This window comes from Suncus etruscus, chromosome 19 (assembly GCF_024139225.1).
Source record: "Suncus etruscus isolate mSunEtr1 chromosome 19, mSunEtr1.pri.cur, whole genome shotgun sequence".
NCBI classification, from domain to species: Eukaryota; Metazoa; Chordata; class Mammalia; order Eulipotyphla; family Soricidae; genus Suncus; species Suncus etruscus.
In genome coordinates this window covers 725,806-748,348 of record NC_064866.1, presented here as the reverse complement: position 1 = coordinate 748,348, position 22,543 = coordinate 725,806, and the positions used below count along the sequence as shown (strand labels likewise).

The following is a 22,543-nucleotide window of genomic DNA, read 5'->3' as shown; positions in this document are numbered from 1 at the left end:
CCCCTAGTCCTTAATTTATCTTAAGAGCTTGCTTTCTCAGCTTTCTAAAAAAGTTAATTAAACTTTATGTGACTTGGTTTGCTCACTTAAAACATGGGATGCCGGGATTCGAACCACCATCCTTCTGCATGCAAGGCAAACGCCCTACCTCCATGCTATCTCTCTGACCCCTGAGTTCAAGCTTTCTGACATTACATGGTCCCAAAACAAACAAAAGAATCCACCCATCTGGCATACAAAGCATGTATGCCATCTCTTTCATTGCCTACTGGTAGGTTTTTCTGTTTTGGGTGTGTTTATTTTTTGGTTTTTGGGTCTCACCCTACGGCTCTCAAGGGTTCCTCCTGGCTCTATGCTCAGAAATCGCTCCTGGCAAGCTCGGGACCATATGGGATGCTGGGATATGAACCACTGTCCTTCAGCATGTGAGGCAAACGCTCTACCTCCATGCTATCTCTCCAGCCCCTAGTTTTTTTTGTTTTTTAATTGCCACAGGGCTGTGCTGCAGCTGTTATTACAATGTAATTCCCTTACATTTTCATTCTCTTATAAATAAAATGCTGTGCTCACTAACAGTTATCTCCTCATATCCTAAGCCCCCTACAACAGCGACTGTCTTTCTTACACATTGGTATGTTTGCTTTCGTTTTGGGGGCTACACCCAAGGTGCTCAGGGCTTATTACTCTTGGCTCTGTGCTCAGAAATCCTTTATGGGACACTCTGGGTTCTAGGAATTGAACACCCAAGGTAAGTGCCTGCTGTACTGTCACTCTGGCTTGTCTACAGATATGACTATTTGGACCCGAGAGATAGCATGGAGGTAATACGTTTGCCTTTCATGCAAAAGGTCATTGGTTCGCATCCCGGCATCCCATATGGTCCCCCGAGCCTGCCAGGAGCGATTTCTGAGCGTGGAGCCAGGAGGAACCCCTGAGCGCTGCTGGGTGTGACCCAAAAAACAAAACAAAAAACCCAAATATGACTATTCCATATACTGTATGATTCCTTTGTGACTGGCCTTTTTACTTATATACTGTTTTCAGTTAGGTTCTTTCTCCTTGGTGTGCATGTTAAAGGAACCAGAGTGAGTGCAGTGGTCTAGGCCTCAAGCTGTAAATGCAGGAGGCCTGGAATTTGATTCCTGACACACATGGTTCCCCAGCCTTGCCAGGAGTGACCTCCAAGAATAGATCTAGGAGGAGCCCCTGAATATTGCTAGATGTGACCCCCATAAACAGACAAAAAGAGAAAATTGGAGCCAGAGTGATAGTATAGCTGGTAGAACATTTGCCTTGCCTGCCACAGATCCAGATTCGATCTGCAGCATCCCATAGGGGCCTCCAAGGACCACCAAGAATGATTCATGAGCACAGAGCCAGAAGTAACCCCTGAGCAGTCCCGGTGTGGCCCCAAAACAAAAAATGGCTGCTAAGCTCAGTGTGTCCCAGATTGTATCCCTGGCGCTCTAGGGCTCCCGAGAATCAGGATATGGCCCTGGGGGCCTCCAGCACAGCTGCGTCCAAGCAGCACTGCATCTTCCAGACATCGTGTTCAGCCATGAAATCGAGACATCCCGGCTGGATGTTGCTTGGGAGGTCCTTAAACCTAAGAAAGGAAATGAAGAGTACTGCTGGGAACAGTCTTAATGCTTCCAGATTTGGGGCAGATGCTTTCATTCTCTTCATTGTCTCTTCTGAGGGGTTTCCCAACTGAAGCTAAGGTTGCTCTATCAATTTACTGTTCCATGAGCAGTGTATGGAGGGTTTTACATTCTCCCTTTTCACTTTGCTGTCCTGGTGAGTTTCGAGGATCAGCTTTTGATTAAATACTTCATTATAATTGTTCCAGTTATTCCTGTGACAATGTTGCATCTCAGTGCAACCAAGGGAATTGAGTTAGAAACTAAGTTCTTTTAAGAGTTGTTTGTGGAAAAAGTGGATTGATTTATTTATATGGACAGTTTTTGCCATTGGAGTTAATTTTGGTTGTGTGTGTGTGTTTTTGTGTTGAGGCCTCATCCAGTTCTACACTCAGGAATCACTCCTGGCTTGGGGGACCCTAGAGGATGCTGGGGATCAAACCCCGGTGGGCTGCGTGCAAGACAAGTACCCCACCCACTGCTTCCTCTCCAGTCCCCTCTGTAGTTAATTGTAATTCTGAATATTTTATTTTGAGATGGGAGATGGTTTGCAGCATACCTGCTGCTACTCAGGTTTCACTCCTGACAGTGCTCAGAGGGCCATGTGTGGTGCTGGTCATCTGACCCAGGCCAACCTCATGTCAGGTAAATGCTCTACCCACTTTATTATTGCTCTGGCCCTTTTAAAGACATGCTCTTCATGGAGAACCTGGGAGGTAATGTAAACTGTAGAGAAAAGAAGAGGTGAACCTTCAGTTCAGGTTTTTACTCATGTTTTTAAGAATCACAATCTAGAGATGCACACATTCCGCTCAGTATCTACAACTACTAGACATTGAATACCCAAAAAGGACGAGCACTTGTGCAATTGAATATTGGATATCGCTTCCATTTGCATCATGTTACCATTGTAAATTACTGCTGAATCTGACGCTGCAGGACACCTGTAGGATTGGACTTAAAGAGTTTTATCAGTAGTTTCCTAACTATAGGTGAATTGATAGAACTTGATCAACCAAAGGAATCCAGCACTATACTTTTCTCTATGCTGTCTGTTCTCTGTGTTCTCAGGAACTCCAGCCAGGAACCCCGGCATTCGATGACCAACACAATTCAGAGGCCACAGCTGGGTCCCGCAGCTAATCTGCCCTTGGAGCTGGGCTCAGGCCAGATGACACCCAGGTGAGAAATGGTAGGGCCCATATTTATTGAGCAATGATTAGCCTATGGGTGGCCATCTGCAACTCCCTTCTTTTCTGTCTCCTTTGATTTTAAAATCTTTTATTCTTTTTCTTTCCTCACCGGCTTTGACATTCAGGCAGCAGCAGCAGTCGGAATTGGATGTGGTACCGGGAAGAGATGGACTGGCCAGCTATAGCCATTCCCAGGTTAGTGTGTCTTTTGAAGAGCACTGAATGTTTCTTTAGAAATGTCTCCCGGATGGGGCCGGCGAGGTGGCACTAGAGGTAAGGTGTCTGCCTTGCAAGCGCTAGCCAAGGAAGGACCACGGTTTGATCCCCCAGCATCCCATATGGTCCCCCGAGCCAGGGGCAATTTCTGAGCCCTTAGCCAGGAGTAACCCCTGAGCATCAAATGGGTGTGGTCTGAAAACACAAAAAAAAAAAAGAAATGTCTCCCGGCATGAGAGCGTTTTGAGCATTATATTTCCCACCACTTACTTCGAACGATGTGAATTGCAGGGCTGTCAGAATGACCTGTTGTATCATTAGTGGTTATTTTTCTCACTGTTCCACAGGTTTCTGTCCAGCCCGTCAGCACCACTGGTCCAGAGCACAGTAAGCCCCTTGAGAAGGCAGACGGTCTGTTTGCTCAAGAGAGAGACCCAAGATTTTCAGAAATATACTCCAATATTAATGCAGGTGTGTTTCTTCCTCGTTCTCCTTTAGATTTCTTTTTAGCTCAGGTACTGATTGGCCTGCTGCCACCCAGTCTATAGTCTCCCAACATATGCCACCAAATCCTAGTAATTCCTGAGTGTGCAGGGACTTCTGGGACGGATACTATTCTGCAGCCCCTTGACTGGCCCTTCCCCACTCCTTTTGGTCCACAGATCAGAGTAAAGGCATGTCCTCCAGCACTGTCCCTGCCACCCAACAGCTGTTCTCTCAGGGCAGCACATTCCCTCCTACCCCCCGGCCGGCAGAAAATTTCAGGTGAGCCCCTATGTGTGTGCTGCTTCACAGGGCAACTGAGGGATTCCCTGGCTAAATCCAAATCTCATTCTTTGCTGGCTTTCTCTGGTTATCTCAGACAAAGCTGTGGACTTCCAGGGCCAGGATGAGGCACGCTGCTTTTCTTCCTCTTTCTTCGCACCTACCCTTCCTACTGCCAGGGGCTAGGTGCCTTCTTTGTGTCCTGATCAGTGTGTGACTGTCAGTCTCTCTGTCTTTTCCAAATCCTTTGGCCAAGTTTCTTCACGCCAGGGAAGTCAAAGGAATGTAGGAACATCATCAGTATTATGTGTCTAAACCCATCCTTTTAATCTTTAACTTCTTTCCTCCTAGAAATAGTGGTCTGGCCCCACCTGTAACCATTGTGCAACCGTCGCCTTCTGCGGGGCAGTTGTTGCCCCATATTTCCCGCCATTCGAACCCCACACAGGGAGCTGCTCCAGCTTGGACCTCTAGCATCCGGCCAGGGTTCTCTGCCCAGGTGACGCTTTTCCTCTGCCTGTCCCCTGTAGATGGTTTTTGGTTTGTTGGTTGACCTTTGTTATTCGCTCTTTGACACATTCTCAAACTCCACTTTCTGCTTACCAGTTTTGGAAGGAGCAAGATAATTAAAAAACACAGTAATACAAAAATGTCAGTGCGTGCCCTTGTCACCATTCAGTTTAAATCTGAGTTGCTCCCACAGAACATCTTGAACAGGTTTGATTTCCAGATCTATTTTGGAAGGTAGTTTTAATGTTTCCACTGTACTGAAGGACACAAAATATAGGAACAAGGGAGAAAAGTAATTAATAATTTATAAATCATGATATCTCATGGTCTGTTTAAAAATTTGTGTGTGTGTGTTGATCCGGAGAGATAGCATGGAGGTAGGTCCTTTGCCTTGCATGCAGAAGGACCATCCCATAGGGTCCCCTGAGCCTGCCAGGAGTAATTTCTGGGCGTAGAGCCAGAAGGAATCCCTGAACGCTGCTAGGTGGGACACAAAAACAAAAACAAAAAATCAAACTGTGTGTGTGTGTGTGTGTGTGTGCGCGTGCGCACACGCACGCACGCACCACTTGGTAGACTTGTCTTTCCAACCCTCTTCCCCAGTTTGTTTGGTAAGCATAAAGCAAGTAGCCTTTCAAATAGTAATGGGTACTTATTTGCCTAAGTTAAGCTAACATCAAGCATCTAAACTAGAATCTATCATTGTTTCATTGTGCTGTGATTGCAGTTGTATTAAGGATGCCTAGCAAATAAAAACTGAGGAAGTTATCCAGAAATATTTATCACACTCTGTTGGTAAAATGGTCCTTTTGTCTTTATTTTGTCTTTATTTTGTCTTTTATTTGTCTTTATGATCCTTTATCTTTATTCGCTTTTAAGGTTTGCAAAGTGCACGTGCTTTGCTATTATGGTGACAGAAATGTTTCGTTTCCCTCAAAAAAAGACACCATTAGAAAATAAAGACTGTAGTACAAAACACTAAAGTGATGGGAAACATTTTTTCTATGTAGTCTACTGTTGATCCCTTAGTTTTAAATGTAATTTTACAGTGTATAGTACTTTCCTTCAAACATTTTTAATTTTCACAAATCTAAATGTAAACTTGTGTCAATCCCCAGTTGTTTTTTCTCAATCCCTGTTCTTGACTTTTTGCACTTTAACACAACTGCCTAGGAAGGGTGTTTGGGGAAATTGGTATTTATTGCAAGGAATATACTGTAAGTACACAGTGAGATTGATTTAGAAGTGTCCAGTCATTTGACAGAGGGCTGGCACTCTTGCAGAAATCATCCAGACTGTCGCAGTGCTGTTTCATGTGTTGTGTCTCCGTCTCTCTGACAGCAGGGGACTACCCAGGCTGCAGTCAAGACTCGGACTTCCCAGTTCGGGGTGAGCGGCTTTCAGGGTCCAGCTGCCTTCGGCTCCATGTCGCTCCCTGGTGCTCCTATTGCTTCCCCTGGTGCTGCTGCCTACCCCAGTCTCACCGGCCGTGGAGCCAACTTCGGTGGGTTGAGCCTGAGAAGAGGAACAGTGAACCCACATAGAGAGAAAGAGGCAGCATGGTCTGCTTGGGTCCTAGATGCAAAGCCACAGGACATCTGGAATTCGGACCCACTGGCCTGAAAATAATTTGGTCTAACAAATATCTAACAAAAACATCTAGGCAAATGCTGTCGCTTTCTTTGTCCTTTGTCCTGAGACTGTTATACTGAGTGAAATGAGCCGGAGGAAGAGCGATAGACATAGAATAATCTCACTTATATGTGGGACATAAGAAAAACAAAAGACAATATAGCAATAATATCCAGAGACAATAGAAATGAACATGAGGAGGACCAGCCCATGATATGAAACTTGCCACAAAGATAGTGAATGCAGCTAGAGCACTAATCACAATGACAACTTCCATGACATTGATAGTTAAGGAGAAAGGCAGGGGTTGGCGTTGGGGAGGGAAACAGGGGACATTGTTGGTGGGAAGATGGTACTGGTGAAGGGTGACATACATTTTATGACTGAGGCCCAGTCTGAGCATTTTTGTAACCATGGTGTTTACATAAAAAGATGAAAAGAAAGAAAGGTATTTTTAGTTGGAAAACTCAGATATTTTCATAATTATTATGTATATTTTAAAATAAATGGTAGACATAATCTTAAAGCAAAACAAAACCAAAAAGTCATCTAGGCATTATAATAAACTTAATATGCATATTTAGTCCAACTTGCAAAAGATACTTTGAAAAGGCTCCAGAAAAGAAAAGAAAAATTTTCCCCATTTGTTTCTGGGCCACTCTCAGTGGTGTTCAGGGCTAACTCTTGGCTCTGTGCTCAGGGATTCTCCCAGTAGGGCCCCGGGGACCACATACAGGAAGTGGCACCCAGATCACAGCCTACAAGGCAAGCACCTATGCTGTGCTCTCTCTCTCTAGACCAGGAAAAGTAATTTGGGACTGTATTTCAAAATAAAAGAAGCAGGAAGAACAGATGATAGCTAGAAAAAGTCATTTCTACCATAAAGTTAGCTGCTCATTTCTTACTTGCAGTGGAGTTGGTTGAAGTTGTTAATTTGTTATATTTATAGTTCCTGAAACCGGACAGACTGCAGGACAGTTCCAGACCCGGACAGCAGAGGGTGTGGGCGTCTGGCCACAGTGGCAAGGCCAGCAGCCTCATCATCGTTCAGGTTCAAATGAGCAACATGTTCAGCAGCCATCAGCACAACAGCCTGGCCAGCCCGAGGTCTTCCAGGTGAGAGGGCTTAAAAGACTTAGAACCTCAGAAACTAGGGTAGAAGGAAGGAAGGAACACACATACACACACACACACACACACACACACACACGAGCTAGTTTAAACACAGGTTACAACAAGGTAAAACTTGGGGCCACACACACACACACACACACACACACACACACACACACACACACACACACACACACACACACACACGAGCTAGTTTAAACACAGGTTACAACAAGGTAAAACTTGGGGCCAGAGGGCCCGGAGAGATAGCACAGCGGCGTTTGCCTTGCAAGCAGCCAATCCAGGACCAAACGTGGTTGGTTCGAATCCCGGTGTCCCATATGGTCCCCCATGCCTGCCAGGAGCTATTTCTGAGCAGACAGCCAGGAGTAACCCCTGAGCACCGCCGGGTGTGGCCCAAAAATCAAAAAAAAAAAAAAAAAAAAAAAAAACTTGGGGCCAGAGTGACAGATAGTACAGCAGTAGGTGCTTGGCTTGCACAGGGCCGACCTGGGTTTAATCTCTGGCACTACATATTGTCCTGCGAGTCACACCAGAGCCAGAAGTAACCAACCCCCAACCCACTGGGTATGGCCCCACAACAAACTAAAGAAAGTAAACGAACAGAAGCTTCAAATGTTTCTTTTTCTCTGGAAATACTGAGGTCCAGGAATGTGGAAGTAGGAGCAAAACACAGAAGATGGCACTAGGGAAAAAGTCTGTCACCTAGAGGAATTAGAATTGTTCCTGAGATCTCTCAGCTGAGACTAGTGGCCAGAGAGGTTGCTTGTGGAGATGTTGGGAGGGATCTTGGTGAATGCAGAGGAGTAGCTGTATGACCAAGTTTATCCTTCTTCTTTTTGAAGGAGATGCTGTCCATGCTGGGAGACCAGAGCAGCAGCTACAGCAGTGAAGAATTCCCTGACCTGACTATGTTTCCCTCCTTTTCTGAATAGAACTGTTGGGGTGAGGAGAGGGGTGGGGGGAGAAAAGTCACCATTTATTCTTAAAATCAACTATTTCTTTAAACAGAATAAAAGTTGCTCTCCCTTCCCTCCCCTCACCCCTAATATGCACTCTTGTCCTGCCACCTCTGAGATGACATCAGTAAGAAAAGGAAAGGATCCTCGCGACTTCGGAACCCTTGGGAAAACCAGCTGGCCAACGTGAAAAAGCCTTTCCACTGTTCCCTGACCAGACAGAAATGTGTGCAGAGATGGTTTGTGGTGGGGTCAGTTAGAGAACCTGAGTGCCACTGTTTGTCTTGGATACTGTGGGTTGTTCTGACAGATGGGAGAGAAGAGCAGTGTCCTCCTAGTCGAGGCCTCTGAGACATGGAAGGTGTGCCTGGAAATCTAAAGGTGCGCAGGCTCTTCCTGCCGCCTGTAAGCAGTGTTGAAGAAAGAAAGAGAGAAAACAAGAGACTATCTGTTTTTCTGTTGGTTTCTTCCTCCCTATTTGGGAGTTATGCAAAAATTGACCCAGATTTTGTCTTTGTCTTTCTTTGTGTTTTCAGAGTCCTAAGCAGTAAAATCTTCCAGATATTTTTCCACTTAGTATTGCAGCCAAAAGAATATTTAAATAAATGTCTTTGCTGCACTTTGGTCTGTGCCTTGCTAATATGCAACTGTAATGACAAGTTATGGTATTCTACTGATCTGGCTGATCTCTCTCAGAACATACTTAGTGATAAAGCCGGGTCAGTCCTGCTTTTGGTGCTCTTCCCTTTACGGAAAATCTGAAAACATGAACACATTCAGAAACCCCAGGTTGGCCATAAGGAAAATGCTGCATTTCACAGACAGTGTGTGTTCATAGAAGTTATTTCTGCATGGAGCGTCCACTTCTTGGGTTCACAGTCCCAGTAGAAATTCTCACTGCTGGAGTCTCCACTGATCATCAGGCCCAAGGCCTTGCAAATTCGCTTCTTCCAGCCCATCCTGAAAGTGTGCATCTGGCAATAGCAGATCCAATTCTCGGCAGAGCCCACAGTCTTCTTCTGGGATTGGATATTGTGTCATAGTGTCAATGTGAGCCTACATGGTATCTGGGGCTTGGACTCCCACCCCAACAGGGTCAAGAAGTTAAATTGTTTTAGCCATAGGAACCTAGTTCCCGGCTCCTGCCCTCTTCACCTCCCAAAGGTGACAGTCCCTTGTTATCAGCCTTCTCCCCTTCACCGCCTGGACTCCCCCAACCCACATTGTCTCCGCCAGTATCTTAAGTGCCAGAGGGAATTCCTGAGAAGATGCAGTAAACGTAGCCATAGGGTAAGGAGCACCGAGGCGGAGGCGACATTACTGGTCTCCCTCCCTTTGTCTCCAACATGGTGCCCGGTAATAGCGAAAAGGAGACCGTTTATTTTTGTATTCTATGTGCACAGATACAGTATACATTTATATTTATATCACAGTTTTAAGAAACCAAAAAGTTGAGTTTCCAGTGGAATTGTTTTTTAAAATAATCGACTTTTTAAGTATGAGCAGGACTACGATATTGTACAGTTACTACAGGGCTTAGGGTGGGGAAAGGAAGATGATGCTCTGGGGATTTGTTTCTGCTTTTCCTTCAGGGTTTTGTGTTTGATCGTTTTGTGCCTGTTGGTCATTTCTGTACTGCTAATATAATATCCATGCCAAGCCTTACAGTGGCAAAAAGAATGATGTGTAGCAAAGATTTTAAGAAAACAAAGTATTTTCCTTTTATATACTTTCTTGTGTTGTGTGGTCTTTATTATCGCGTCTTGATTATTCCTTTACAATTCATAAGCTGCTTAACCCTACAACTCGTCGTATCTATTGCTTGAGCTCCAGACATACAGACACAAAGCACAATGTCTTTAAGTCAAGAATCTGAAACTGGGGCCTCTGATAACTCAGTCCCTTTCCCGTCAGAGTCCCAGTCCTGACTCACGCCGCGTACAATCATTCTGAGCACATCTGACCATGGCGTGTCCTGGGGATCAGGTTTTCGGGGAAGGGGAAATTTGGATTCTTTTCTCCCCAAGTAATTAGGGGTGGGAAAATGGAAACTGCTCATATACGTACCTGGCTTCCCTCCTGTCCTAAATGATTGAACAAGTCTTAGAACTCAAGAGCTGTAGGATACCTGCACCAAGCTCGGCAACATCCCCCCAGCATCACCATATATTACCAATAATAAGACAAAAACATCAGAAAAAGCGACCCATAGATCTAAACCTATGTAGAATGTCCATACAAACCAGCAGGAAGCCTGTGGTTATGTATTCCAAATATCCTCTTGGACTCTGCTATGGAAGGAATGGGAGAGTGGGGGTGTAGTTTCGAAACCAAACAAGACTTGTGATCCGTCACATGCTCGGATGCTGGGGAAGCGTTTGGAGAAGTTCATGTGACTGGTCCTGAATCAGGCCATGTAATAGCTGAGACAGAGAATGGTCATCGGCATGCCCGTAGTCTGGAAAAGTTAGCCACCAATAGGAGAGTGTCATGTGAGCCCATCTGTCCTTGTGGTATTGATTACAGTCATAAATCACCAGGAGTACTGATGTTTATTTTTTTTCCTTATTTTTTTGGTTTTTGATTTTTGGGCCACACCCAGTGACCCAGTTACCCCACTCTGTGCTAAGAAATTATTCTTGGCACGCTTGGGAAAACATATGGGATGCCAGAGATTGAACCCTGGTTGGCTGTGTGCAAGACAAAAACCCTACCCATTGTACTATCATTCCAAAACCCATGTTTCTTTTGTTTCTGTTTTAATTGGCACAGCTTCATTTAATTTAAAAGTTAATTCCCTTCAAGGTGCCTCACATTTTTTGTAATTTATTTAAACACTGTAATACAAGTTTCATAATACAGTTGGGGTTTTTTTTTGTTTGTTTGTTTTTGGTTTTTTTTGGGTCACACCGGCAGCGCTGAGGGGTTCCTCCTGGCTCTATGCTCCGAAATCGCTCCTGCCAGGCTCAGGAGACCATATGGGATGTCAGGATTCGAACCACTGACCTTCTGCATGCAAGGCAAATACCTTACCTCATGCTATCTCTCCGGCCCCGGGTTTTTGTTTTCCAAATTGCAAAGTTGTCCATGATTGAGTTTCAGTGAGTGTACAATACCCTTCACCAGAGCACGTTGCCCACCACCAATGTTCCCAGTTTCCCTCACAAACCCGACCTTCTCCCCTTCCATCACCTCTCTCCTCTTTCCTCTCTCGAGTTTACTTTTAGAACGATCTCAGTTGGGCATGTCCTTCCTCAGCGAGAACATATTAGACCTGAGAGCTATTCCTTTACCTTAGAAATTGGATTTTAGCCAGCAAGCTTATAAAATACAAATAAATGACTGAGTATTCCTGTTGAATAAAACAAAACATATTTGGGGGCCGGAGAGATAGCTTGGAGGTTGGGGGTGTTTGCCTTTCATGCAGAAGGACCGTGGTTCGAATCCCGGCATCCCATATGGTCCCCCGTGCCTGCCAGGGGCAATTTCTGAGCATAGAGCCAGGAGTAATCCCTGAGCGCTGCCAGGTGTGACCCAAAAAAACAAAAACAAAAAAAATGAGTAGGGGAGAGAGTGGCAGAAAGTCAGGAAAAGAGGTGATTCCCCCCCCCCATATAAGGGTGGGAGAAGGGCCCACAGTATAGAAGGTAGGTAGGTGTTTGCCTTGCATATGGACTATGAAGGTTTGATCCCTGGCATCCTGTGTCATACCCCGAGTACCACTAGGAATAATTCCTGAGTGCAGAGACAGTATTAAATTCTGCGCACGGCCAGATATGGGCCCAAAACGTGTGGGGAGACTAATTGTGTTCTGATTACCTACCAAAGGTAAGTGGCACCAAAAATAGTATGTGCTCTTAGTTGCCCTTAAAGTAATTGTGCAACTGACTTCTTAGCAACACAGCATCGGTTCAGACACTTCTGGTCATCTTCCCTCCTCCCTCCCCCCTTCTCAGCACTTTGCTCCCGCCTCCCTTCCCTGTCCAAATTTTCCAGCCTATAGCTGGAGCTCATTTCCGCATTCCTGCCAGAATATATCTAGCACCCTGGTTATCCTCCCACAGAGTCCACACTTCCTTGCCGAGACAAGCCCAGAGAACAGATTGAATCAGGTAACATTTTCTGCTTCATAGGTTGAGCTTTGCATTTATTTCTGCAGTCCAGTTTCAGATATGTGTTTGAAATATCAACTGGTTGTGGATATGGAAGGGAATTAAGCAGGCTGCGAGGAAGAGCAGCGATGCCTTAGTCATTTCCTGCACTGCTATCAGCTGTCCAGGCTGCTAGGATTATTTAGGATTTGCCTGTCTCGTATGGATGATTGTTAATGAAAGCAAAGGATGTGGAAAGTCTTTTTTTTTATTATTCTTAAATGTCCACACCAAGAAGTTTTCTTGTGTTGCCCAAAGAGTTAACTAGCCAGAAAGGAAGTGGAGTAGCTATGGTACTCTCAGATACTTAAACATCCTACCCTCACTGTAGATACTAGATGTCCTCAGACATTTTGCAAGCTTGCAAAGATCACACACCAAAAAGATAATTAAAAATTAACGCAAGGCTCGCTCCAGACTACTTAAAATGGAGGACACGAAAGATTTGGATGCTAGAACTGGAAAGCTGAATTTAATGAGAATAGAACATGGGGTATTCTCCCACTTAGATGTTCTAACAACCTGGTTCGTCTGAGATTTGTTTTTTGTAAAGCAGGAAGTTTTTCCCTTTGTTGTCAGAAAAAGAAAGGAAAACCTCCTGGCCCATAGCAGCTGGCTGAAATTAGGACAATTTCCTGCCTGCTGAGGAGAAAGAAGGAAAAGCAAGTTAAAGCCAGAGAGTCAGGGAACAGAAAGGATTGTCAACTTTCTCTTTGCCTGCTCCTAGCAAGAATTGACAAGATAAATAGAGACAAGAAAAGAATACTTCAGAAAAACTAGCAGTGTGCAAAACTTGCATTTTGAATGTTCTTTTCACTCTATATGTTGGGATGTTGGAGACAGGTTCCAAGACCCATGTGTGTGTCTGTAACACAGAGAAAGGGTGGGGAAGGGAGTGTGTGGAGAGAGTGTCATTCATCTGGACTTCACTGTGTGCAATGGAAAAGTTTCTCCATGGAGAATTCATGTGTTTTGCAGGTGAAAAGGAATATAGTAAGTTGCAAAATCCCATTGACTTTCCAGAAGGATTGCTGCTGACTCCCAAATGCCAAAAACTGCCGTTGAGAATACGATGCTTCCTACTTCCTTAGTCTATGAACCCCTTGGTCAAAAAAATAAATAAAAGTGTCTCCCCCTATTTCTACCCTCCTCAAGGATGTGGACCACATTGAAGGTTCTAGTGGTGCTGCCAGTGTTGAGTGTTGCTTTATACCCTGAGGAGATCCTGGACGTGCAGTGGGAACTGTGGAAGAAGACCCATGGAAAACAGTACAATAGCCAGGTGCCGGCCCTTCACCTCCATCTTGGTTCTCAGAGTACCTGCTCCCAGTCTTGTTCTTTTTTGCTTCCTCCATGTTTTTCCTTCCTATGCCTATTTTTTTTTTTTGTCTAGTTAGTATTTTTATTTTCCTTGAAAACTCAGATTGTTATTTATCCAGAAGCAGTTTTTCTAAAGATTATTCAATGTTAGGGCCAGAAAGATAGCACAGTGGTAGGGCATTTGCCTTGCACGTAGCCAACCCAGGACGGACTGTGGTTCGAATCCCGGCATCCCATATGGTCCCCTGAGCCTGCCAGGAGCGATTCTTGAGCACAGAGGCAGGAGTAACCCCTGAGCGCTGCTGAGTGTGATCACCCCCCAAAAAAAGAGATTACTCAATGTTGCAATGCTATTTGTATTTGTTTGAAAAAAATTTTTTATTTGTGGAGCACACCTGGTAGTACTCAGGGCTCTTGGTTCTGCTTTCAGGGATCACTCTTGGAAGGGCTCGATAACCTTATGGGAGGCCAGGAATTGAACCCCAGTTGACCATGTGTAAGGCAAACATGATACCTGCTGGACTATCTCTCTGGCCCATTTCCATATTTCTGTTTGCTTTTAATAAAGTCCCCTGACTTAGACTGTCAGGTGATAATTTTTCCTAAACACCATAGAATTGCCTAAGTTATGTCAGAGGACACATCCTGTGACATCCATCCTGACTGTGCTTTTATTTAGGTGCATGAAACTGCTCGGCGTTTAATTTGGGAAAAAAATCTAAAACATATTTCCAACCATAACCTGGAGGCTTCTCGTGGTATCCACACATACGAACTGGCTATGAACCACTTGGGAGACATGGTGAGTTGAGCCTCAACTTCAGATCCGCTGGTCGGTCATGTTGCTCTCGGTTCCCTGCTCACGCCTGGTCTCTTTCTTCTCCATCCCAGACGAGTGAAGAGGTGGTTCAGAAGATGACAGGGTTCAAAGTACCCTCCTCTCGTTCGCCCAGCAACGACACGCTGTATGTCCCAGACTGGGAAGGCAGAACCCCTGAGTCCGTCGACTACCGGAAGAAGGGCTATGTCACTCCTGTCAAGGACCAGGTACCTCTTCTGTCCTCGTCTGTCAGCTGCATGGCCTCTTCCATGTTCCTCAGCAGAGGCATCAAGACGAGGGTGCAAGAAATTAAGGATGCTTGCCCCTCTCTAAGAATTTTATTTAAGTCACTAACTATTTTGTTATATTCCCATTTTTGATTTTCTGTAATATGTTGCTGTTGCCATTCTTATGCATATACCATTCCTGGCCTTCCTCCTTCCCTCTTCTTTGCTTTCCCCTTCCGCCATCTTTCCTCCCTCCTTCCTCTTATCCTCACTCCTTCCTTCTTCCCTCCCTTCTCTGCTCTCTCCCTCCCTCCTTTCTTCTTCCCTCCTTTCATTGTTCCTTCTTTCCTTTCTCTGTTCTTTCCTCCCTCCCTTTCTTCATTTTTCCTCTCTTCATCCTTTCCTTCCTTCCTCCTCTTTTCTTTCCTTACTTCTTCCCTTCCTCCAGTCCTTCCTCCTTTCCCTCCTTCCTGCTTCCCTTCCTTCCCTTCTTCCTTCCTTCTATTTTTTCCTGTTCTTCTTACCTTCCTTCTTTACCTCCTTCCTTCCTTCTCTCCTTCCTCCCTCTTCCTTCCTTTCCTCCTCTCTCTTCCTCCTGGGTCTAGAAATAAAAAAAGAGGGGAAAAAAGCCTTTCCTAAATGCTTTTTAAGATCTTACTTTTTTTTTTTAAGTTCTTTTGGGGGAAAGCTGTTTGAACCACACCCAACATGCTTACTCTTGGTTCTGTGCTCAAGGACCATTCCTAGAAATGCTGGGCTATGGAATGGTTTAATAAAAGGCCAGAGAGATAGGGCTGGAGAGATAGCATAGAGGTAGGGCATTTGCCTTGCATGCAGAAGGACGGTGGTTCGAATTCCGGCATTCCACATGGTCCCCTGAGCCTTCTGGGGCGATTTCTGAGCATAGAGCCAGGAGTAACCCCTGAGCACTGCCGGGTGTGACCCAAAATAAAAGGGGGGGGGGGGCCAGAGAGATAGTACAGCAGAGAGGGCCAACCATTCATGTGGTCAACCCTGGTTCAATCCCTCCCACCCCAGATGGTATCCCCAATCCCACCAGGAGGGATTTCTGAGCACAGTACCTGCCTTTAATGCAGCTAACATAGATCTGGTCTCCAGCACCACAACCCCAATCACCACCAGAGTGATCCTAGAGCACAGAGTAAGCTATGAGCATTGCCAGGCATGGACTGAAAAACAGACAGCACCCTCTTCCAACACCCACACTCTGCTCATATGAATTAACTGTTGAAGTCTTCATTATCCCACAAATGTTACTATCTACTTTCTACACATAAGGAAACAGTGACACATAGAGGCCAAGTCACATATGCAGGGGTTGCAGAGCCAGTACAGCAGATTCTGGAATAATGGTGTTTTGTTTGATATCAGTGTGATAGGAAGTTGAGAAGAATGAATAAATCCCCTCTGCCTATGAAGGAAAAACTGTATCTGGGGACCTACTTTTCTGATCTAACTGCTTAAAATGGTACTTTTCAGGACAGAGAGATAATACAACAGGCAGAGCAATTGCCTTGTACATGGCCAAACTGAGTTCAATTTCCAGCATTCCATATAGTTCCCTGAGCCTGGCCAGGAGTAATTCTTGAGTGCAGAGTCAAGAGTAACTCTTGAGTGTATACTGGACATATCCCACCCCAACCAAAAAAAAAGTTGCACGTTTTAAGAACCTAGTAAGGTCTAAAGTGAGCACGAACTATCCTTTTGCTTTACTGCAGCTCATATTAACAGCTACAATAACAGCAATTTGGGACTGGAGTTATAGTACAGCAGAGAAGGTGCTTGTCTTGCACACAACTGACACAGATTCTTTTCTTTTTAGCTTGATTGATTGATTGATTGGTTTTCTGACCACACTCAGCAGCACTCAGGGGTTACTCCTAGTTCTGCACTCAGAAATCATCCCTGGTAGGCTGAGGGACCACATAGGATGCTGGGAATCTAAGGGGGTCCCTCCCAGTTCAGCCGTATGCAAGGCAAACAAACGCCCTACTGCTGTGCTATCTCTCCTGTCTCACAACACAGGTTCTATCTCTGGTATTCCATATGGCCCCCCAAGCCTGCCAGGATTTTTTCTGAGTGTGGCCCCCATCAAAAATGAAGCAAGCAAAACGATAACAGCAGTGTCGCAGGCAATACCTCGGCTATCAGATGCAGGAAATGCGAAAGTGAGATAGTCGGTGGCGTCTGGAATGCACTTGGGATTTAGCCAACCAGTGGGGGTAAGACATGGCCAGATATGGTTGGCAAGAAAGTGACAGTTTCTCTCTTGTGTGTCTCAGGGCCAGTGTGGTTCCTGCTGGGCTTTTAGCTCTGTGGGTGCCCTCGAGGGTCAGCTCAAGAAGAAAACGGGCAAGCTCTTAAACCTGAGTCCCCAAAACCTGGTTGATTGTGTTTCTGAGAACGATGGCTGTGGCGGGGGCTACATGACCAATGCCTTCCAGTATGTGCAAGAAAACCGGGGTATCGACTCTGAAGATGCCTACCCGTATGTGGGGCAGGTGAGTTGTCCTCTCTTTGGGACTAGACACTATTCCAGAAATCTTGTTGCCCTAAACTGCTCTCTTGGTGATCCGATTTCCCACTGCAGGTCATGGAGACCCCCACAGTCCAAAGAACTTGAGGAGCTTAGGCCTCCAATCTCTTATCTGTGTCAGTCCTAGAGAAGCAGCTGAGGATAGGTTACCCAGGATGGATCTCTGAGCAGGTGTCTAGGACCCTCCACACAACCCACTAATTACAGATCCCCAACCTCAACATGATTCTTTTGTGAATCATGTACCTTTGTTTTGTATAACCTCAGGGTAGATTTTGAGAATGTTTCAGAAATTATATACATCAGCATGCTACCACGTATAAAAGGAGAGAAAAGAAACAAGTTACTTCCAATTTATTGTCATTTTGGAGAGCTAACTATGTTCCTGCACCTCTAAGATTTTTAGTAATAAGAACATTCTTTTGATCTCAAAGAAAGAAGAACTGAGGGGTTGATATAGATTTGAAGTTGGTAGCCAGTAGACTATGAGCTCATTGCATTGCAGCAGGACTGTTGAAAGCGGGAAGAGCAGAGCAATCAAAATATGGGTTGCTGTGTTAAGTGTCCTTTCTTACTTCCCTCCGTCAACCTGCAGTTAGATTTATCCTGCTTTATAGGCAAGGAATTTGATATAAGGAGGTTAGATAGCACAAGGAAAAGGAGATAAGAGAGCATAGTCAAGTCTCCCCTCCATTACATAGCAGAGTCAAGATTTATCTACCATATCTGTGTATCTACAGAAAATATTCCCAAGCTGGTCTCCAATTCATATATTCTTGAATTCTTTACTAGAGCACAATATCTTAAAGAAGAATTGTACCTGCATATTCAACTTTGCTAGAATTTGGAAAAATGTGACTCTAGGTGTGTGACTCAGTGGTAGAACATATCTTATACTTGTGAGTCATGAGTCCAGTTCCTGGAACCACCAGGAAAAAAAAAAAGAATGTGGATAAAATAATTACCTCTTCCCTGCAGTATATAATAAATCCCATTCACTCGTGTCTTCCTAGATATGTCTACCTGACCATCCTCATTTCTTCTTTGGCAAGTTGATTATCTCTTTTGCCTTGTGTTAATTGACTTGTTTTCTCTTGCTGAGTTTTAGGCATTTGAAAAGACGGGTGGGGCACACTTGACAGTTCTCAGGGTTATTCCTGTCAGTGCTTGGGGGACCATATGGGACACTGAGGATCGAACCTGGGTTGGCCACATGCAAGGCAAGTGCCCTACCCACTGTGCTGTCTATCTGGTGTTAGATGGATCCTTTTGGGCTTGTGAATTGTTTTTAAAAAGTTAATTAAGCCAACTTAGGATGGACTAAGGTTTGATCCCTGTTATCCCATATGGTCCCCAGAGCCTGCCGGGAGTGATTTCTGAGTGCAGAGCCAGGAGTAACCACTGAGCACCACTGGATGTGCCCCCCAAAAAACACACACACACATCAATTAGCTCTCTTTAAAAAAAGATATTTGATACTAATACTGTATCTATTACAGGTATTTTTTTTAACTTTTATTGATTGATTGATTGATTGATTTGTTTCTGGGCCACACCTGGCAGTACTCAGGAATCGCCCCTGGCAGGCTGGTGGACCATATGGGATGCTAGGAATCAAACCGAGCCCTCCCAGGTCAGCCACGTGCAAGGCAAACAAATGCCCTACCACTGTGCTATCTCTCTGGCCCCTATTATAGGTTAATATTTATCTTTTCACTCCCTTGATGATGTCTTTCAATCTAGAAGGTTTTTTCTGATCTTGTAAAATTAATTTTCCTTTGCAGTTTGTACTTTTGAAAATTGCAATCACAGTGAGTTCTACTTATTCATTCTTAGTCATCAGTCATCTGAAATGTCTGCTACAACCAAATTCCTGGAACGACTGAACAAACCCAGGTCACTGAAATATTCAGCTGCCTACGCAGCCAGCTACTTTCAACACTTCCGCCTGGCAGCGATTACAGTCAAACAGGACTGGAGTCTCTCTATTTCAGCTCACTGTTATCTCGTGTTACGGGTTTCTTTTTAACTAGAGATATGCAAAGCAAAGAACTGGAAGATTCTATCTAGGAAAAAAGCACTTATCCCTATAACTGTTGGGTAATACAGATCTCATCTACATGTGAACTCGGGGTGTGCTGCTATTATGGAGATGAATGGGATTATGCTGGGTTTCAGCGCGCCTCCCCCTCCTTTTGTGGTCACGCCGTCTAACCCGTCTCTGCCTTGTCCCTTCCAGGATGAAAGTTGTATGTACAATCCCACAGGCAAGGCGGCAAAATGTAGGGGCTACAGAGAGATTCCTGAGGGGAACGAGAAAGCCTTGAAGAGGGCAGTGGCCCGAATCGGACCCATTTCCGTGGCCATTGATGCAAGCCTCACCTCTTTCCATTTCTATAGCAAAGGTGAAGAAGGGCTCTTCCCGTTTGGAACAAGCCACAGGTGCTGGGGACCCCGAGCAAGCTCAGTGTTTAGCTGCTGTTCTCAAAGTCAGCTAGAGAGATGCTGTAGCCGCCGTGGTAGACACTCTCAAACCCTTGGAACTGGGTCAGGATTCCACAGGGAGTCTTCTATTCTGGGGCACCCCACAGGGCGAGCATTGGAATTGCAGAAAGCTTAACTGTCATGCTCCTCCCGTAGGTGTGTACTATGATGAAAACTGCAATAGTGATAATCTGAACCATGCGGTACTGGCAGTCGGATATGGGGTACAGAAGGGAATCAAACACTGGATCGTTAAAAACAGGTACCCAGGAGGACTTAACTTTCGTCACTCAATACCCTATTATGCACACGTCTCTAACTTCATATATTCCTCTGTGTGTGTGTGTGTGAGAGAGAGAGAGAGAAAGAGACAGGCAGACAAACAGTAAGACAGAGAGAGACAGGGATTATTTGAGGGCTTTTAGTTCTATGAGAGAAAGAGAGAGAGTATTTGCAGGCTTTTAGTGCTACCTTCCTGGCCACAGGCTACAGTCTCTGGCCAAACTGTTAGTTTGGCCAAGCATCTGAGCTCTGTTCTTGAATTTCCACGTGCTAATTACATGCACAGTACATAACTGTGTATCCTCAGGGATCTCCAACCCCTAAGACTGATAGACCCCAGGGGCCGGAGAGATAGCTAGAGGTAAGACATTTGCCTTGCATGCAGAAGATCAGTGGTTCGAATCCCGGCATCCCATATGCTCCCCCAAGCCTGCCAGGAGTGATTTCTGAGCGTAGAGCCAGGAGGAACCCCTGAGCGCTGCTGGGTGTGACCCGAAAACCAAAAAACAAACAGAAGCTATCTCTCCAGGTCAGAGCAGTGGCTCAGCAGTAGGGCGTTTGCCTTGCACGCACTGACATAGGACGGACTGCAATTCGATCCCCCAGAGTCCCGTATGGTCCCCCAACCCAGGAGCAATTTCTGAGCGCATAGCCAGGAGTAACCCCTGAGCATCACTGGGTGTGGCCAAAAAACGAAAACAAATAAACAAAACAACAAAAAGAAGCTACCTCTCCAATCTTTGAGACCATTTTCTTCATTTTCAGTGTGCATGTTTTTTTTTTCCTACTTTAAGCTCGGAGGCCAACTGTTTTATCTCTAAATCTCTAATATCATTAATACCTAACACTACACAATATCTACTGAATAAATGATGATACTAAGGACTTTATTTGATCGATCCTACAGCTGGGGAGAAAGCTGGGGCAACAAAGGCTACATCCTCATGGCTCGGAATAAGAACAACACCTGCGGCATAGCCAACATGGCCAGCTTCCCCAAGATGTGACTTCAATCAGCAGAATGCATCGCGCCCCTCCCTCCTTTCTCCTTGGTGCTCATGTTGATGTCTTTTGGAAGGGGGGCAGTGTGCCTCCATCGAAGGCACTGTAGAGGTAGAGACTGCTCTGCTCCCCTGTGTATAAGTTAAAGAATATTCCATTAACTCCTTTCCCACACGGTCCTGCCCTCATGGTGTGTGTTGAAGCTGCGGGCCGGCTTTGCTGTTGTGGTTCTGTTGCTGTGTCATCGCAAGTGGCCACGTCTTCACCCAACACTGGCTTGTGTGGTCTGTTCAAGATGACTCTGCAAGCTCACTTCTGGTCTTTTTGTACAGCCTCAAAGTAGAAATGTTGGTTGTGTTCGTTCCAAATCTGAGATGTATTCCTGTATCTTTGAGGCAACAAATATGTTTCCCCCCCCTATTTGGCATTTTCAAGTAAACCAAGTATTTACTTTCCCCCCATAATTTCATTAAGTGGCCATTTCATGGCATTTTTCTGTGCCAGATGCTATCCTCTGTTCTGGAAACAAAAAGATGAATAAAACATATTCCCTTGTCATGCTGTGCTTGTAATGTTCTTGGAGAGACATGACATAACAACTCATTCTATCCGTTTCTTGGTTGATTCATGCAACCAATATTCAGTGCTTGCTTCCTCTGTGGTAAGAATCATATTAAGGAGCTGGAATATTTTTGCTTTAATTCTACCTGCAGCTATATTATTAAGTGACAGGGGAATTTGGGTCTTGATAAAGATCTTAAGGCTCTTTCTGAGGTTCTACCACCTAAATATTTGCTATAACCAACAGAAGAAATTGAGACAGTATCTTTTCCAAGCAGAGTTTTTTTTTTTTTGTGAAAGAACGGAGCAGCTAGGCAGGCAACTGACTGTGCTGAGCCTCCTTCCCTAATCCTGCGAGTCGGGCTTGATATCCAAGATATTTTCACTCCCAACCTCAAGGAGCCCCAGAGACATGGCCCTTACCTACACTTGTTGGGGGTGGGGTGTTTTCGTTTTGTTTGGGGGCCACACTCGGCCATAATCAGGGCTCACTGCAGACCCTGCACTGAGGGTCACTCAGTCCTGATGGGGCTGAGGGAATCAAACCCAGGCCAAGTAAGGTAAGTGCCTTCCCCAGGGTACTATCATTCCAGCTACCTGGTAGGGTTTTTTTTATCCTATGTTATAAATCTTACTATTACAAACTGTATGCTGTGAAGCATAAACTTAAGCAAAGGAAAGAACAAAAAAAGTATGGGGCTGCATATTGTTATCATCTAGCTCTTCATTTTTTTAGCATTGTTTTAAACCAAAATTCTTTGTCGCACATGTTACACTTGAGTGAGGAAGGTTTTCCTTATATAACCAATCATCTCGGCTTTGGCACACTCGGAGAAATTAAAAATTGTTTCTGTAAATAGTAAAATTCCATTTGCTACTTAGTCCATTTGGAAATGTCTCCAATTATTTCAAGATGTCATTTTTTGGGGCCGGGTAGGTGGCGCTGGAGGTAAGGTGTCTGCCTTGCAAGCGCTAGCCAAGGAAGGACCGCGGTTCGATCCCCCGGCGTCCCATATGGTCCCCCCAAGCCAGGGGCGATTTCTGAGCGCTTAGCCAGGAGTAACCCCTGAGCGTCAAACGGGTGTGGCCC

General features: G+C 45.0%; 2 protein-coding genes across 3 annotated transcripts in view; both read left to right on the top strand.

Moving 5' to 3' along the window:
* Nucleotides 1-8,219, top strand: part of ARNT (aryl hydrocarbon receptor nuclear translocator) — an 89,866-nt gene extending 81,647 nt beyond the window's left edge. Inside the window, exons 15-22 of one of the 2 annotated variants that reach the window (XM_049765911.1) lie at nucleotides 2,712-2,822; nucleotides 2,959-3,028; nucleotides 3,397-3,520; nucleotides 3,712-3,814; nucleotides 4,166-4,313; nucleotides 5,669-5,828; nucleotides 6,906-7,072; nucleotides 7,936-8,219. In XM_049765911.1, the coding sequence (XP_049621868.1) occupies nucleotides 2,712-2,822; nucleotides 2,959-3,028; nucleotides 3,397-3,520; nucleotides 3,712-3,814; nucleotides 4,166-4,313; nucleotides 5,669-5,828; nucleotides 6,906-7,072; nucleotides 7,936-8,025 (973 nt within the window). In that variant the 3' untranslated portion in view covers nucleotides 8,026-8,219. Of the gene's footprint in view, nucleotides 1-2,711; nucleotides 2,823-2,958; nucleotides 3,029-3,396; nucleotides 3,521-3,711; nucleotides 3,815-4,165; nucleotides 4,314-5,665; nucleotides 5,829-6,905; nucleotides 7,073-7,935 lie in introns of both variants that reach the window. The other variant, XM_049765910.1, reaches the window with a different exon arrangement.
* Nucleotides 8,220-12,070: 3,851 nt separating this feature from the next.
* On the top strand, nucleotides 12,071-21,448 carry CTSK (cathepsin K). Its single transcript, XM_049765940.1, has 8 exons — nucleotides 12,071-12,161; nucleotides 13,356-13,482; nucleotides 14,200-14,322; nucleotides 14,412-14,567; nucleotides 16,871-17,089; nucleotides 19,364-19,529; nucleotides 19,765-19,870; nucleotides 20,798-21,448. The coding sequence occupies exons 2-8, from the start codon at nucleotides 13,357-13,359 to the stop codon at nucleotides 20,895-20,897; spliced, it is 996 nt and encodes a 331-aa protein (XP_049621897.1). The 5' UTR covers nucleotides 12,071-12,161; nucleotide 13,356; the 3' UTR covers nucleotides 20,898-21,448.
* Nucleotides 21,449-22,543: the final 1,095 nt, after the last annotated feature.